General features: G+C 39.4%; 1 protein-coding gene across 2 annotated transcripts in view; it reads left to right on the forward strand.

Moving 5' to 3' along the window:
- LOC138305722 (methylosome protein WDR77-like) overlaps window positions 1-17,402 on the forward strand; it is a 33,465-nt gene that overhangs the window by 8,133 nt on the left and 7,930 nt on the right. For both annotated transcript variants that reach the window (XM_069246004.1, XM_069246012.1), the window contains exons 2-7: window positions 7,929-8,114; window positions 9,052-9,193; window positions 9,651-9,700; window positions 9,836-9,906; window positions 12,846-12,900; window positions 13,588-13,771. In XM_069246004.1, the coding sequence (XP_069102105.1) occupies window positions 7,929-8,114; window positions 9,052-9,193; window positions 9,651-9,700; window positions 9,836-9,906; window positions 12,846-12,900; window positions 13,588-13,771 (688 nt within the window). The remainder of the gene's footprint in view (window positions 1-7,928; window positions 8,115-9,051; window positions 9,194-9,650; window positions 9,701-9,835; window positions 9,907-12,845; window positions 12,901-13,587; window positions 13,772-17,402) is intronic.

Genomic DNA, 17,402 nt, shown 5'->3' on the forward strand with positions numbered 1-17,402 from the left:
GGGCATGTGTCATTGATAAAGCCCCAGAATTCCGAATGGTATACATATTTCAACTTTCGGTTTCTGTTCCAGCTGTTCTCGGAAATATTTACGCATCGTTTCAGATATCAATGCGTTTTTTCATTTTCTCATGCATATTCTGTACGCATTTAATTTATTTTCAATGCGTTTTTATGTATTTTCAATGCGTTTTTATGTATTTTCAATGTGTTTTTAGCTCACCTGGTTTTAGCTTACCTGGCCCGAAGGGTCGGTGAGCTTATGTCATGGCGAAGCGTCCGTCAACATTTCATTTAAATCGCTACAAGTCATAGAGTTCTGCATGGATTGTAACCAAATTTGGCCACAAACATTCTTGGGGGAAGGGGAACAGAACTTGTATAAATTTTGGCTCTGACCCCCTGGGGGCAGGAGGGGCGGGGCCCAATAGGGAAAATAAAGGTAAATCCTATAAATTGCTACTTGTCCTAGAGTTCTGCATGGATTGTAACCAAATTTGGCCACAAACATCCTTGAGGGAAGGGGAACTGAACTTGTATAAATTTTGGCTCTGACCCCCTGGGGGCAGGAGGGGCGGGGCCCAATAGGGGAAATAGAGGTAAATCCTATAAATAGCTACTTGTCCTAGAGTTCTGCATAGATTGTAATCAAATTTGGCCGCAAACATCCTTGGGGGAAGGGGGAAAGAACTTGTATAAATTTTGACTCTGACCCCCTGGGGGCAGGAGGGGCGGGGCCCAATAGGGGAAATAGAGGTAAATCCTATAATTCGCTACTTGTCCTAGAGTTCTGCATGGATTGTAACCAAATTTGGCCACAAACATCCTTGGGGGAAGGGGGAAAGAACTGGTATAAATTTTGGCTCTGACCCCCTGGTGGCAGGAGGGGCTGGGCCAATAGGGGGAAAAGAGGTAAATCCTATAATTCGCTACTTGTCCTAGAGTTCTGCATGGATTGTAACCAAATTTGGCCACAAACATCCTTGGGGGAAGGCGGAAAGAACTTGTATAAATTTTGGCTCTGACCCCCTGGGGACAGAAGGGGCTGGGCCCAATAGGGGAAATAGAGGTAAATCCTATAATTCGCTACTTGTCCTAGAGTTCTGCATGGATTGTAACCAAATTTGGCCACAAACATCCTTGAGGGAAGGGGAACAGAACTTGTATAAATTTTGGCTCTGACCCCCCCGGGGGCAGGAGGGGCGAGGCCCAATAGGGGAAATAGAGGTAAATCCTATAAATCGCTACTTGTCCTAGAGTTCTGCATGGATTGAAACCAAATATTACCACAAACATCCTTGGGGGAAGGGGAATATAATTTGTATAAATTTTGGCTCTGACACCCTGGGGCAGGAGGGGCAGGGCCCAATATGGGAAATAGCGGTAAATCCTATAAATCGCTATTAGTCATATAGTTCTGCTTTGATTTTAACCAAATCTGGCCCAGAAACATCCTTGGGGTTAACAGAATTCGTATAATTTTTGGCACTAGACATTACAAACCAGGTGAGCGATACAGGCCCTCTGGGCCTCTTGTTATATTCAGGTATTTCTTTTATTCCGGTAAGTTAAGGAATGTTCATGAAATTGCAGGGCCCTGGTGAATATATTACCTTACGTCACAGCTATTTGTTTTTAAAAAGGTGATGTTACATGCAAATTGTGAATATTTACTTGCAAGTAAATCTAGTTTTTAAATGTAATATTTCTTACACATCCAGTAAATGTTTCATGTATGATGTTTTGATGCCTATCTATAGTACCTCTTCTTCATCAGACAAAGCTAGGGCTGTGGTGACTGAGTGGTGAAGAACTTAAGATGTCTCAACATATTACCACAAGCACTAGCCATTACCTCTGGGTTTAAATCCCATGTGGACCAGTTGCCAGGTACTGATTGCCTGATGGTCAGTGGTTTTTCTTGGGTACACGACTTTCCTCCACCAACAAACTTGCCACATCCTTAGATGACCTTGGCTGTTAATAGGATATAACTAATAAAACAAAAAGTCATCAGACAAAATTTGCAAAAAAAATATGACACTTGCGGTGTGATTGCAATGACTTGTACAATGTCACATTCCATCAGACAAAGTTGTTTGGGTTAGCGAGCTTGTCACTTTAAAACAACTAGAGGAGATGGTATCATAAAACTAAAAGCTAAACTGGAATTTGAATATGGGACCATTCAAACTCTAAACAGAGGCCCTACCAATTTTCACCAACCTATGTCATTGATGATTAATCATTCTATGTACACTCCTCCTTCTTCACTCTTCTACTTACAACCCAAACAGAAATTCCTCCTCAAAACAATTAGGGAGCAAGCTTGTCAATTTTGTAACGGGAGAGAAGAAATTGGTGCAACCAAACTAGTATTCAAACCCAGGATCCTCACAACAAAAAAGTAGCTGAAAGTTGAATTTTGTTCTATTCACTTTGGTTTATAATAGAGTTATCTTAATTGACATAAAATGTTTGGAGTTAAGATTGGCTGGGACTAACAAAATACCTCTAATTAATGGTAGTAATTTGAGTTTTGTACCACAGCTGTTTTCTGACCTTTATTTGTAGAGATTGACATGTTACAAATTCTGTGTATAACGAGCTCCTCTGGCCTGGGATACTTGTGTGTACATGTGACTGGATAGGATAGCGGTTGCTGGGGTGGATCAGAATGACATGGGAATGTCAGAGGTCATATACATGCATCCTTTTCAGATATTTGTATTGTGACTGTAAGGGCAGTGCAGTCTATGCTGTTCTGGCTATTGTCAATTGTCTAACATGCACAGTTAATGTCAGATCTGCCATATATATGTGTACACTGAAAGTTATAGTTTTGATTACAGACTTGATTACGTGACAACAATACTTTATATGTGTTCCCCTCCCCTGTCATGACCATGAGAAGGAATGGGACGTAGTGTTGTGCTAATGTTTTTCCCACCCATCCTGATGTCTTATGAAATAGGACACTTGCGGTGTGATTGCAATGACTTTACAATGTCACATTCCATCAGACAAAGTTGTTTGGGTTAGCGAGCTTGTCACTTCATAACTAGAGGAGATGGTATCATAAAACTAAAAGCTAAACTGGAATTTGAATATGGGACCAGCCCTACCAATTTTCACCAACCTATGTCATTGATGATTAATCATTCTATGTACACTCCTCCTTCTTCACTCTTCTACTTACAACCCAAACAGAAATTCCTCCTCAAAACAATTAGGGAGCAAGCTTGTCAATTTTGTAACGGGAGAGAAGAAATTGTGCAACCAAACATAGTATTCAAACCCAGGATCCTCACAACAAAAAAGTAGCTGAAAGTTGAATTTTGTTCTATTCACTTTGGTTTATAATAGAGTTATCTTAATTGACATAAAATGTTTTGAGTTAAGATTGGCTGGGACTAACAAAATACCTCTAATTAATGGTAGTAATTTGAGTTTTGTACCACAGCTGTTTTCTGACCTTTATTTGTAGAGATTGACATGTTACAAATTCTGTGTATAACGAGCTCCTCTGGCCTGGGATACTTGTGTGTACATGTGACTGGATAGGATAGCGGTTGCTGGGGTGGATCAGAATGACATGGGAATGTCAGAGGTCATATACATGCATCCTTTTCAGATATTTGTATTGTGACTGTAAGGGCAGTGCAGTCTATGCTGTTCTGGCTATTGTCAATTGTCTAACATGCACAGTTAATGTCAGATCTGCCATATATATGTGTACACTGAAAGTTATAGTTTTGATTACAGACTTGATTACGTGACAACAATACTTTATATGTGTTCCCCTCCCCTGTCATGACCATGAGAAGGAATGGGACGTAGTGTTGTGCTAATGTTTTTCCCACCCATCCTGATGTCTTATGAAATAGGAACATTTTGTCTTCTTTCTATCATACTATGTATCAGAAAATGTGCAATATATGTGTATGAGTGCTAAATGTATTGCACCACAAAAAAAGTTATCAATGAAGTTTACATTTTTAGGGAGATATTAAGAAATTTGTTAAACTTTATATGGAGATTTCTAGTTTATGTATAATAAGTTATTCATATGTGTTTATAATGCTCGAATGTAAGATATTAACTACCCTAAGCAGAAAAGCTTAAATGTAAACACTGTCTATTTGGCTTCCTCAGATACATGAAAATGTATACCATGATGTAGGTAAATCAAACCAGATTTGTAAGCCGTTGTCCTAAGAAGCCCTTACTGGCCTTAGCAGGTCCTACTTCAGAGTAAAGCTATCACCTGTGCCAAGATGTAGTAGAGCCACACATGGTTCCTTGCAACTCTAGTCTGGACAAAATTAATTGATAGTGTCAAGGAGCTGGATAACACTCACCTGACCATGTACAGATAAAACTACATAAACATTGCCTGTTAATTACTCTATATATATACTCCAATCGAAAACAAAAACTATCTTTCTGACTACAGTATCAGTTTTTATAACTGACGAGTCTAAAAGAGTAAAATTACTCTGTTAAGCTGACCAATCTTTGTGATGTCTATATGAGCAAGAACATGATGACCTGCCAGCAATGCTAGATATTCTGGGGCAGTCATATGCTGTGTATACTTTTCATTTACATGGCCAGCATTGTTCTGTCATGTAGCCGTCATTGTCTTGTGTAAATTCCGATTGGTTATTATTTCAGATGTAAAAGACCACCTTTTCTTTAAGATCACATACATTATATTTCTAATTGTGTTTCTTTTTTATTAGCTCACCTGGCCAAAATTATTAGCTCAAATCGCTTTTATTAGCTCACCTGGCCAAAATTATTAGCTCAAATCGCTACTAGTCATAGAGTTCTGCATGGATTGTAACCAAATTTGGCCACAAACATCCTTGGGGGAAGGGGAACAGAACTTGTATAAATTTTGGCTCTGACCCCCCAAGGGCAGGAGGGGCGGGGCCCAATAGGGAAAATAAAGGTAAATCCTATAAATCGCTACTTGTCCTAAAGTTCTGCATGGATTGTGACCAAATTTGGCCACAAACATCCTTGGGAGAAGGGGAACAGAACTTGTATAAATTTTGGCTCTGACCCCCGGGGGCAGGAGGGGCGGGGCCCAATAGGGAAAATAAAGGTAAATCCTATAAAACGTACTTGTCCTAGAGTTCTGCATGGATTGTAACCAAATTTTGCCACAAACATCCTTGGGGGAAGGGGAACAGAACTTGTAAAAATTTTGGCTCTGACCCCCCGGGGGCAGGAGGGGCGGGGCCCAATAGGGGAAATAGAGGTAAATCCTATAAATAGCTACTTGTCCTAGAGTTCTGCATGGATTGTAACCAAATTTGGCCACAAACATCCTTGGCGAAAGGGGAACAGAACTTGTATAAATTTTGGCTCTGACCCCCCGGGGGCAGGAGGGGCGGGGCCCAATAGGGGAAATAGAGGTAATCTTATAAATTGCTACTTGTCCTAGAGTTCTGCATGGATTGTAAGCAAATTTGACCAGAAACATCCTTGGGGGAAGGGGAACAGAACTTGTATGAATTTTGGCTCTGATCCCCCGGGGGCAAGAGGGGTGGGGCCCAATAGGGGAAATAGAGGTAAATCCTTTAAATCGCTACTTGTCCTAGAGTTCTGCATGGATTGTAACCAAATTTGGCCACAAGCATCCTTGGCAGAAGGGGAACAGAACTTGTATAAATTTATGCTCTGACCCCCCGGGGGAAGGAGGGGCGGGTTCCAATAGTGGAAATAGAGGTAATCTTATAAATTGCTACTTGTCCTAGAGTTCTGCATGGATTGTAACCAAATTTGACCAGAAACATCCTTGGGGGAAAGAGAACAGAAAATTGTATAAATTTTGGCTCTGACCCCCTGGGGGCAGGAGGGGCGGGGTCCAATAGGGGAAATAGAGGTAAATTCTGTAAATCGCTAATAGTCATATAGTTCTGCTTGGATTTTAACCAAATTTGGCCCAGAAACATCCTTTGGGTTAACAGAATTTGTATAAATTTTGGCTTTGACCCCCTGGAGCAGAAAGAGTGGGGCCTAATAGGGGAATTCAGAAAGGAAACCATGAACTTGAATTCAGAACATTCCTAGGCATTACAAACCAGGTGAGCGATACCGGCCCTCTGGGCCTCTTGTTCAATATTGCAAAGCTAAACTACGGTCAGTTATTGTGGTCTATTTATTGTGATAGTGCTTGTAATAAACAAGCTGAATTTTACAGAGCATGCAATACATACTCGAATATCATTGTTGAGCACAGCATTTTGTAATTTATATAATCAATATCGGTGTAGATTTTCTGATGGTCACAATTGCGTGTCTACAGGATTGTATAGAACCGATTATCAAATTTTGAGAAAGTGATGATACATAATGTTCCTTGTACCTGAGATAATTCCAGAGGATGAATAGTTGGGCTTAACCTATATATCCTGGAGGCTCAGGTGTACAGTTAAGTAAATACCTGTCAGATTTACTTATACACCGTGGAAAGGACTACTAGTCCATCTAGCTGTTATCCCACCTGAGGGACTGACCTACTGTATACTTTATATACCGTATACAACCAAATAAGGCCACCAGGTAGAGAGGGGACTTGCTTTTTTGGTTAATTTCAGTACAATTGTTGGATTACTTCTTTTTTTTTAATTTTCACTGGCAGTTGATTTTAACAGTGCTTTCATCTTCTTCTGTAGTAGGCGTTTGTTTTCTGTGGCTTAAATATTCATTTCTCAGAGATATAACAGGATCAAATTGTAAATACTGCTGGCATATTTCACAAGAGAGAGTTTTCTTTAGCTCAGTTGGTAGAGAGACAGACCAGAATAAGCCCAGGTTTGTGGGTTTAATTCCAGCTTGCTAAACAATATACAGATATGATTAATCTCAACCCTGTTACAGTTCTAATTAAATGATTTAAAATAGTTTAAACTAATGACGTTATGATGTAAGTCATTATGCCTTCAGTATGACCTTCCACTGATGCATACCGTATATATATATATAATTGCTGTTCATACTTGCATGATTCTGGATCCCAGAAACCTGGAGCTGCCATTTATTTATTTTGGATGAGGCATTATTTTATCTATATAATGATTTTGAAATTCATCTTTTTTATAATAGGTAGTCTTCAAACCTAAAAAATTTACATTCCCTTGTTCAAATAAATGTTGTACCGATTTTGGTCTCCACTGCTATGAAAATGTAAACTTTCAGTTTTTGGCCTGTTGTATAAAGGTGACAATATCATATCTAGAAAATCTGTGTATTTAAAGTGAACAACAAACAAAATTGATCACAACAAAACATTTTATATAATATACCCTAATCACTTAAACTTGTAAAAAACAAATCCATGTAGCATACATAAAATTTCTTGAAAAAGCATTATGTCCAAACATACCTGCTGTAATGCACAGGTATTATACATGGTGTTGACAACCAATGAGAACATAAAGTTGTACTCTCACAAACCCTTCAGAGGTTATCTAAAATTGTTTATTAACTAATTGAATGCCTGTTTATTCAAGATAATTTTGTTCATAATAATTTGAAAAGAAAAACAATGCAAGTTCCAGATAGAAAATGTAATTTGGCCAGTAATTTTCCAGTGCTAATTTAATGGGGCATATTTTATAAAGTAAGTGTGACCTTTTGTAGCCAGATGACTTCTATGTTCTATGAAAGAGTTGACATTCATGATTCATACAAAGGTGAAGGGGATGGTTAAATAAAGGTAAATATGTAGATATGTATATGGTGCATATTTTTTATGAGGAGTTATAACAGCCACACTGTTTTGTTGTTTTATTTTAAATGTCTGATGTGGCAAGACTTGATTCTATATCAGAAACAGTCCCAAAGTTTATAATCAAACATTACGCTAGTTGATATCATGACCATTAATACTGGCCTTAAATATTTTGTTTACAGATGGGGGTGTGTTACTTGGAGCCTCCAATCTGACAGGTCGGTACTGGTATGGATCTATATGGTACTACCAAGACCCTACATATGCCCCTGATGTGGAAAAGTGCAAGGCTGGTGTACAGTTGGAGGCAGGGCTTAGTGATGTACAGTGGCTTAGTAGTACTAAAGTCCTAGTCGGACTAGATACAGGTAAAACTCTCAATCTGGGTCAGATGTAGATGTACCAACAATTGCATTTACTTTAATTGGTATTGTAAATGCAATTAAATCTGTTCAGCATTTTTTTTTATAAGGCTAAAAAAACCGATGTCTGTTTAAGGTTACCTGACTGACCCTAATTTTTTTTACGCCCGACCATAATTTTTTCCCCATTTTTCTCCAAAAAAAATTAACAAGTCAGGAGTTTTATCTCGGACTCTGGTTCCGGCCATTATTTTAGAGTGAAAGACACTAACAAAAAATGTAATCCCAACCTACCGACCCAATCTTTTTGTCAATGTACCCCTTAACAGACAATTTTTTTTGAGATTACAATATGTAACCAAACTAGCCAACATTATTAAAAAAAATCAAAATTTGTCCCTACTGAAAAGTAAAAAAAAAAAAAAAAAAAAAAAGCAACTTTTACATTGAGAATGCATTAGAATACTGAGTCACTGACCCCAAATATTTGACTTTCATTCTTCATCTGGTAGTCACTCTGACAGTGAAAAAAATTGAATAAGTTTAAGAGAGTTATTCCTCTTGATACATACATTGGGAGGCATGTCAAATTCAAATTCTTTTATTACTTTAAGCTTTACAATCCATCAGTGCAAAATACAACATTATTACAAAGCAGGCACTGCATGCACTAAAGCAGTGTAGAGAGGACAGGTTACATGTACACATGTATAATAAATACATAGAGAATAGACAGTTTTTATTTCATGGCAATAAATTTCTCCTTTTTTGGTTAGCCTCATAAATGTACATGTATTTACTTAACATGGACAAATCTTTCAAACTGTCAATATAACAATAATCACGTTATTCATTATTTCTCCCATAGGCTATGTGTGCACATATAATTGCTGTGTAATTTCAAGTGAAATTCTATGATAAATGGCGATTTGTGTTTACACAGGAGGAGTGGCGGTATGGGAGCTAGTTGACGACTTTGACACGTTTATGCAGCAGTTATCCACCGTAGAACACGACAACATAGTCAGCTCTGTAACCATCTCCAGTGACAACCAGACAGCAATCTCAGGCAGCCATGATAGATGGTAGAGCTCTTTGCTATTTGAAATTTAAAATTAAAACCACAATATATAAACTATCACCTTCCGTCCAATACAGATTGGTAGTCCTTATTTAACTTCAGTGATGTAGTTTTGGCTAGTTTGTAAGCTGGCTTTGACAGGCTTCAACTGCAACAGCAAATCTTTAAAACCTACAGGTACAAATTGTCTAATCATTGATTCTAAGTTTATTTTCAGTATGCAGGGCCATTTATAAGTCACATGCATATAAATATTGTATTTCTAGTTTGTATCAATACTGTAATGTTTTCATAATTATCATTTTGTCTGAAAGATTGATAGTAAGGTGGATAGTGATGCAAGATTTAACAAGTAAAAGATTAGGTTATACCCATATCTAAACATAATTGTAATTCATCTCACTATCACCATGATTAAATCTGCAGATATGTTATTGATTTCACCAATTTTTTTGTTTTAGTGTAAAAGTGTGGGACTTAGAAACTCTAGCATCTAAAAATACCTATAGAGGTAAGTATCATTGTATTTGTAAAAACCTTTGGTTTTGGAGTAACACTTATCAATGAAATTGTTGGTATTGATGAGATTTTCTTTCATATTTTTAAAATGAATGAGGATGATGAAGAGATTTGTTTTGCATTCCAGCTCACAGTGATAATATAGAATGTGTGAAGTGCCACCCAAAGGAGTCTGCCATCTTTCTCTCTTGCTCACTAGTAAGTAGAAAAAATCTTAGACCTATTCAAACAGCTTATTAGCTCACCTGGGCAGGTGAGATCATGTCATGGCGTGTCGTCCGTCGTTCGTCCGTCCATCCGTCTGTCCGTCAACATATCCTTTAAATCGCTACTAGTCATAAAGTTCTTCACAAACCAGGCGAGCGATACAGGCCCTCTGGGCCTCTTGTATTATGATAAAAGATATTTCATGGAAATAAATAGGATGACAAATTGACAACATTGTACTGGGTATTCTGATGACTGACCCAAAATATTTCATTTGGAATCTTTCTCAAAACTAAGCTATAAAATGTCATATGAACCTATGAATATGATTTTTAGCTCACCTGGTCCGAAGGACCAAGGTGAGCTTATGCCATACCGTGGCGTCCGGCGTCCGTCGTCCGTCGTCCGTCCGTCCGTCCGTCCGTCAACAATCGACTTCTTCTCCATAACCGCTGGTCGGATTTCAACAAAATTTGACTGGTAGCATCCTTATGGGCTACTAACTGAAAATTGTACAAATGATGGGGCTGACCCCCCAGGGGCCTGAGAGGCGGGGCCAAAAGGGGTCAATTTGGCTATTTCCATATAAACGACTTCTTCTCTGAAACCAAGCATGGGATAGCACCCATAATGCAATGGTAGCATCCTTATAGGGTGGGGATTCAAAATTGTACAAATGATGGGGCTGACCCCCCGGGGGCCTGAGGGGCGGGGTCAAATGGAGTCAATTTGGCTATTTCCATAAAAACGACTTCTTCTCTGAAACCAAGCATGGGATAGCACCCATAATGCAATGGTAGCATCCTTATAGGGTGGGGATTCAAAATTGTACAAATGATGGGGCTGACCCCCCGGGGGCCTGAGGGGCGGGGTCAAATGGGGTCAATTTGGCTATTTCCATATAAACGACTTCTTCTCTGAAACTAAGCATGAGATAGCACTCATAAGGCAATGGTAGTATCGTTATAGGGTAGGGATTAAAAATTGTACAAATGATGTGGCTGACCCCCCGGGGGCCTGAGGGGCGGGGTCAAATGGGGTCAATTTGGCTATTTCCATATAAACGACTTCTTCTCTGAAACCAAGCATTGGATAGCACCCATAATGCAATGGTAGCATCCTTATAGGGTGGGGATTCAAAATTGTACAAATGATGGGGCTGACCCCCCAGGGGCCTGAGAGGCGGGGCCAAAAGGGGTCAATTTGGCTATTTCCATATAAACGACTTCTTCCTGAAACCAAGCATGGGATAGCACCCATAATGCAATGGTAGCATCCTTATAGGGTGGGGATTCAAAATTGTACAAATGATGGGGCTGACCCCCCGGGGGCCTGAGGGGCGGGGTCAAATGGGGTCAATTTGGCTATTTCCATATAAACGACTTCTTCTCTGAAACCAAGCATGGGATAGCACCCATAATGCAATGGTAGCATCCTTATAGGGTGGGGATTCAAAATTGTACAAATGATGGGGCTGACCCCCCGGGGGCCTGAGGGGCGGGGTCAAATGGGGTCAATTTGGCTATTTCCATATAAACGACTTCTTCTCTGAAACTAAGCATGAGATAGCACTCATAAGGCAATGGTAGTATCGTTATAGGGTAGGGATTAAAAATTGTACAAATGATGTGGCTGACCCCCCGGGGGCCTGAGGGGCGGGGTCAAATGGGGTCAATTTGGCTATTTCCATATAAACGACTTCTTCTCTGAAACCAAGCATTGGATAGCACCCATAATGCAATGGTAGCATCCTTATAGGGTGGGGATTCAAAATTGTACAAATGATGGGGTTGACCCCCGGGGGCCTGAGGGGCGGTGTCAAATGGGGTCAATTTGGCTATTTCCATATAAACGACTTCTTCTCTGAAACTAAGCATGAGATAGCACTCATAATGCAATGGTAAGTATCTTTATAGGTTGGGGATTCAAAATTGTACAAATGATGTGGCTGACCCCCCGGGGGGCCTGAGGGGCGGGGTCAAAAGGGTTCAATTTGGCTATTTCCATATAAACGACTTCTTCTCTGAAACCAAGCATGGGATAGCACCCATAATGCAATGATAGCATCCTTATAGGATGGGGATTCAAAATTGTACAAATGATGGGGCTGACCCCCAGGGGGCCTGAGGGGCGGGGTCAAAAGGGGCCAATTTGGCTATTTCCATATAAACGACTTCTTCTCTGAAACTAAGCACGGTATAGCACCCATAATACAATGGTAGTATCCTTATAGTGTGGGGATTCAAAATTGTGCAAATGATAGGGCTTACCCCCCGGGGGCCTGAGGGGCGGGGTCAAAAGTGGTCAATTTCCATATAAATGACTTTTTCTCTGCAACTTAACATGGGATTACGCTCATAATGCAATGGTTACATCCTTATAGGGTTTGGATTCAAAATTTTGCAAATGATGGGGCTGACCCCCCGGGGGCCTGAAGGGTGGGGTCAAAAGGGGTCAATTTAGCTATTTCCATATAAACGACTTCTTCTCTGCAACTAAGAATGGAAGAGCACTTATAATGCAATGGTAGCATCCTTATAGGGCTGGGATTTGAAATTGTACAAATGATAGGGCTGACCCCCGGGGCCTTAGACGGCAATAGATGCGAGGTCAAAAGGTCAATTAGGCTACTATTTTCATATAAATTACTTTGTCTCTGAACCTATGTATTGGATAGCATATTTGTATGGTATCAATAGCATCATTGTATGGTTGTGATTCAAAATTAAACTTTGGGAGTCAATTTGCTTATTTTTCTAATTGTCAGAGTCTTGTGATAATTACTAACAAAAAACCAGGTGAGCGATACAGGCCCTCTGGGCCTCTTGTATAAATATAAGTACGATCTTAAACTGCTCACCATGAAAGCTGGTGACAATTTATAAAAATAGGTATTACAAATGACTAAAGAAAGTTTTATACATTTACAGGATGGAAATATATTTTTATGGGACACAAGGAAACCTAAACCTGTTAGTATAGTAGGTAAGTAAACAGAGTATTAAAACCATTCTAAACTTCAAAGCTAAGTAATTTGATGGTCCCAACTAAAAGTTTGCGTGAGACATTTAATTACATTTCGATAACTTGAAGGGATACTGTAGTCCCAGTGATTGTGAGTATAACAAGGTTTGGCTATATTTAAAGATGCTCCACCACTGACAAACGGTATTTTTTCTCTATCAAAAACAGGAGCAGACGATTTAGTATTTTTCTTCAGTCACAAAAGCTTCTAATTTTACTTCAGGTTAAAATATTAGAAATGATTAATTGCATCCTGAGAAAAAAATATCTGGCACTATGTCCTATTTGGAATAAAGTACATGTACTAATTGCGCGTCACCATAAACAAAATAAATTATTTTATATCATTTTTTTTTGTGTTAATTAGACATATACAGATGCATATACATGATAAAACACCAATTATTGTTAAAATGGTGAGTATCGTTTATGCTTTTAGTGGTGGATCATCTTTAAGTTCATAGACTGATTGAGAAACAAAGGTCTGCATTATTCATAATTCGTGTGAAACTTGTATGTATATATTTATTTCTGCTTATGAAGATATTGAAATAAATTCCGTACATGACTTATTTTCGCACAACGAATTCTATGATATCAATACTTCCTTGATTTATGAGGTGAAAGAAAGAAGTCTTTATATTTTAGATAAAATGCCCTGTCAACATTCCCCAAAATGTGTTGCCTGGCAGCCTAACAGTCAACATTCCTTTGCTGTTGGGGACGAGACTGGCCAGATTGTCGTCAAGGATACACGTACATCAATAGGATCACCTGTGACCTTCACCCCACACAGTCGCTGCGTCAACAGGGTCGAGTTCTCCAAGGACAGGTCGGTAAAACTGTCTGTTAATTGTTGTATCCACAATTTTATCACATACTTTGCCTGATATCAAGTGATTTCACCCGTGTAGTAATTTTAGGTCATCTGACCGCAGGTCAGGATGACCTATTGTCATCGCGTTTCGTCCGTCCTCGTGCGCCGTGCGTCGTGCGTAAGACTATTTATACAAAAGCCTACTCCTCCTTCATTCTTTGATGGATTTCATCCATATTTGGTTTGAAACATCATTTGGGAAGGACAATCATATTTTATATAAATGAGCCTGGTCCGACCCCTAGGGAGGGGCTGAGGGGTGGGGCACCAAAAGGGCAAATTTTCTTATTTTAAGCTTTAAAATCCTACTCCTCCTTCATCCTTGGATGGATTTCATCCATATTTGGTGTGAAACTTCATTAGGGAAGGACAATCATATTTTATATAAATGAGCTTGGTCCAACCCCTAGGGGCAGGGCCTCAAAAGGGCAAATTTTCTTAATTTTAGCTTTAAAATCCTACTCCTCCTTCATCCTTGGATGGATTTCATCCATATTTGGTGTGAAACTTCATTAGGGAAGGACAATCATATTTTATATAAATGAGCCTGTTCCGACCCCTAGGGTCAGAGGGGCGGGGCCCCAAAAGGGCAAATTTTCTTAATTTTAGCTTTAAAATCCTACTCCTCCTTCATCCTTGGATGGATTTCATCCATATTTGGTTTTAAACATCATTGGGGAAGGACAATCATATTTTATATAAATGAGCCTGGTCCGACCCCTAGGGGCTGTGGGGAGGGGCCCCAAAAGGGCAAATTTTCTTATTTTAGCTTTGAATTCCTACTCCTCCTTCATCCTAGGATTGATTTCATCCATATTTAGTGTGAAACTTCATTAGGGAAGGACAATCATATTTTATATAAATGAGCTTGGTCCGACCCCTAGGGTCAGAGGGGCAGGGCCTCAAAAGGGCAAATTTTCTAAATTTTAGCTTTAAAATCCTACTCCTCCTTCATCCTTGGATGGATTTCATCCATATTTGGTTTGAAACTTCATTAGGGAAGGACAATCATATTTTATATAAATGAGCCTGGTCCGACCCCTAGGGTCAGAGGGGCAGGGCCCCAAAAGGGCAAATTTTCTTAATTTTAGCTTTAAAATCCTACTCCTCCTTCATCCTTGGATGGATTTCATCCATATTTGCTTTGAAAAATCATTGGGGAAGGACAATCATATATTATATAAATGAGCCTGGTCCGACCCCTAGGGGCAGAGGGGTGGGGCCCCAAAAGGGCAAATTTTCTTATTTTAGCTTTAAATTCCTACTCCTCCTTCATCCTTTGATGGATTTCATCCATATTAAGTGTGAAACATCATTAGGTAAGGACATTCATATTTTATATATTTGAGATAGGTCTGACCCCTAGGGGCTGAGGGGTGGGGCCCCAAAAGGGCAAATTATCTTATTTTAAGCTTTAAAATTCTACTCCTCCTTCATCCTTGGATGGATTTCATTTATATTTAGTGTGAAACATCATTGGGCAAGGACAATCATATTTTGTATAAATGAGCTTGGTCCGACCCCTAGGGTCAGAGGGGCAGGGCCTCAAAAGGGCAAATTTTCTTAATTTTAGCTTTAAAATCCTACTCCTCCTTCATCCTTGGATGGATTTCATCCATATTTGGTTTGAAACTTCATTAGGGAAGGACAATCATATTTTATATAAATGAGCCTGGTCCGACCCCTAGGGGCAGAGGGGTGGGGCCCCAAAAGGGCAAATTTTCTTATTTTAGCTTTAAATTCCTACTCCTCCTTCATCCTTTGATGGATTTCATCCATATTTAGTGTGAAACATCATTAGGTAAGGACATTCATATTTTATATATTTGAGATAGGTCTGACCCCTAGGGGCTGAGGGGTGGGGCCCCAAAAGGGCAAATTATCTTATTTTAAGCTTTAAAATTCTACTCCTCCTTCATCCTTGGATGAATTTCATTTATATTTAGTGTGAAACATCATTGGGCAAGGACAATCATATTTTGTATAAATGAGCTTGGTCCGACCCCTAGGGTCAGAGGGGCAGGGCCTCAAAAGGGCAAATTTTCTTAATTTTAGCTTTAAAATCCTACTCCTCCTTCATCCTTGGATGGATTTCATCCATATTTGGTTTGAAACTTCATTAGGGAAGGACAATCATATTTTATATAAATGAGCCTGGTCCGACCCCTAGGGTCAGAGGGGCGGGGCCCCAAAAGGGCAAATTTTCTTAATTTTAGCTTTAAAATCCTACTCCTCCTTCATCCTTGGATGGATTTCATCCATATTTGCTTTGAAAAATCATTGGGGAAGAACAATCATATATTATATAAATGAGCCTGGTCCGACCCCTAGGGGCAGAGGGGTGGGGCCCCAAAAGGGCAAATTTTCTTATTTTAGCTTTAAATTCCTACTCCTCCTTCATCCTTTGATGGATTTCATCCATATTAAGTGTGAAACATCATTAGGTAAGGACATTCATATTTTATATATTTGAGATAGGTCTGACCCCTAGGGGCTGAGGGGTGGGGCCCCAAAAGGGCAAATTATCTTATTTTAAGCTTTAAAATTCTACTCCTCCTTCATCCTTGGATGAATTTCATTTATATTTAGTGTGAAACATCATTGGGCAAGGACAATCATATTTTGTATAAATGAGCTTGGTCCGACCCCTAGGGTCAGAGGGGCAGGGCCTCAAAAGGGCAAATTTTCTTAATTTTAGCTTTAAAATCCTACTCCTCCTTCATCCTTGGATGGATTTCATCCATATTTGGTTTGAAACTTCATTAGGGAAGGACAATCATATTTTATATAAATGAGCCTGGTCCGACCCCTAGGGTCAGAGGGGCGGGGCCCCAAAAGGGCAAATTTTCTTAATTTTAGCTTTAAAATCCTACTCCTCCTTCATCCTTGGATGGATTTCATCCATATTTGCTTTGAAAAATCATTGGGGAAGGACAATCATATATTATATAAATGAGCCTGGTCCGACCCCTAGGGGCAGAGGGGTGGGGCCCCAAAAGGGCAAATTTTCTTATTTTAGCTTTAAATTCCTACTCCTCCTTCATCCTTTGATGGATTTCATCCATATTAAGTGTGAAACATCATTAGGTAAGGACATTCATATTTTATATATTTGAGATAGGTCTGACCCCTAGGGGCTGAGGGGTGGGGCCCCAAAAGGGCAAATTATCTTATTTTAAGCTTTAAAATTCTACTCCTCCTTCATCCTTGGATGAATTTCATTTATATTTAGTGTGAAACATCATTGGGCAAGGACAATCATATTTTGTATAAATGAGCCTGGTCCGACCCCTAGGGGCTGAGGGGTGGGGCCCCAAAAGGGCAAATTTTCTTAATTTTAGCTGGCCCACTTCCTGTTTTAAGGTTTCAGTCTCTGATCTTAATGAAAATTGGTCTATAGGGGTTTTAATTGATGCCGAACAACATGCAAACATTTTCGTAAAAATTTTGGTATTTCAAGATGGCTATTGGCCCACTTCCTGTGTTCGGGTTCATTCCAGATCTCAATGAAAATTGGTCTAAAGGGGTTTTAATTGATTCAGAAGGGGGAACTTTAGGTGAGGACAATCATATTTTATAAAGGACC

Source organism: Argopecten irradians, chromosome 1 (genome assembly GCF_041381155.1).
Source record: "Argopecten irradians isolate NY chromosome 1, Ai_NY, whole genome shotgun sequence".
NCBI lineage: Eukaryota > Metazoa > Mollusca > Bivalvia > Pectinida > Pectinidae > Argopecten > Argopecten irradians.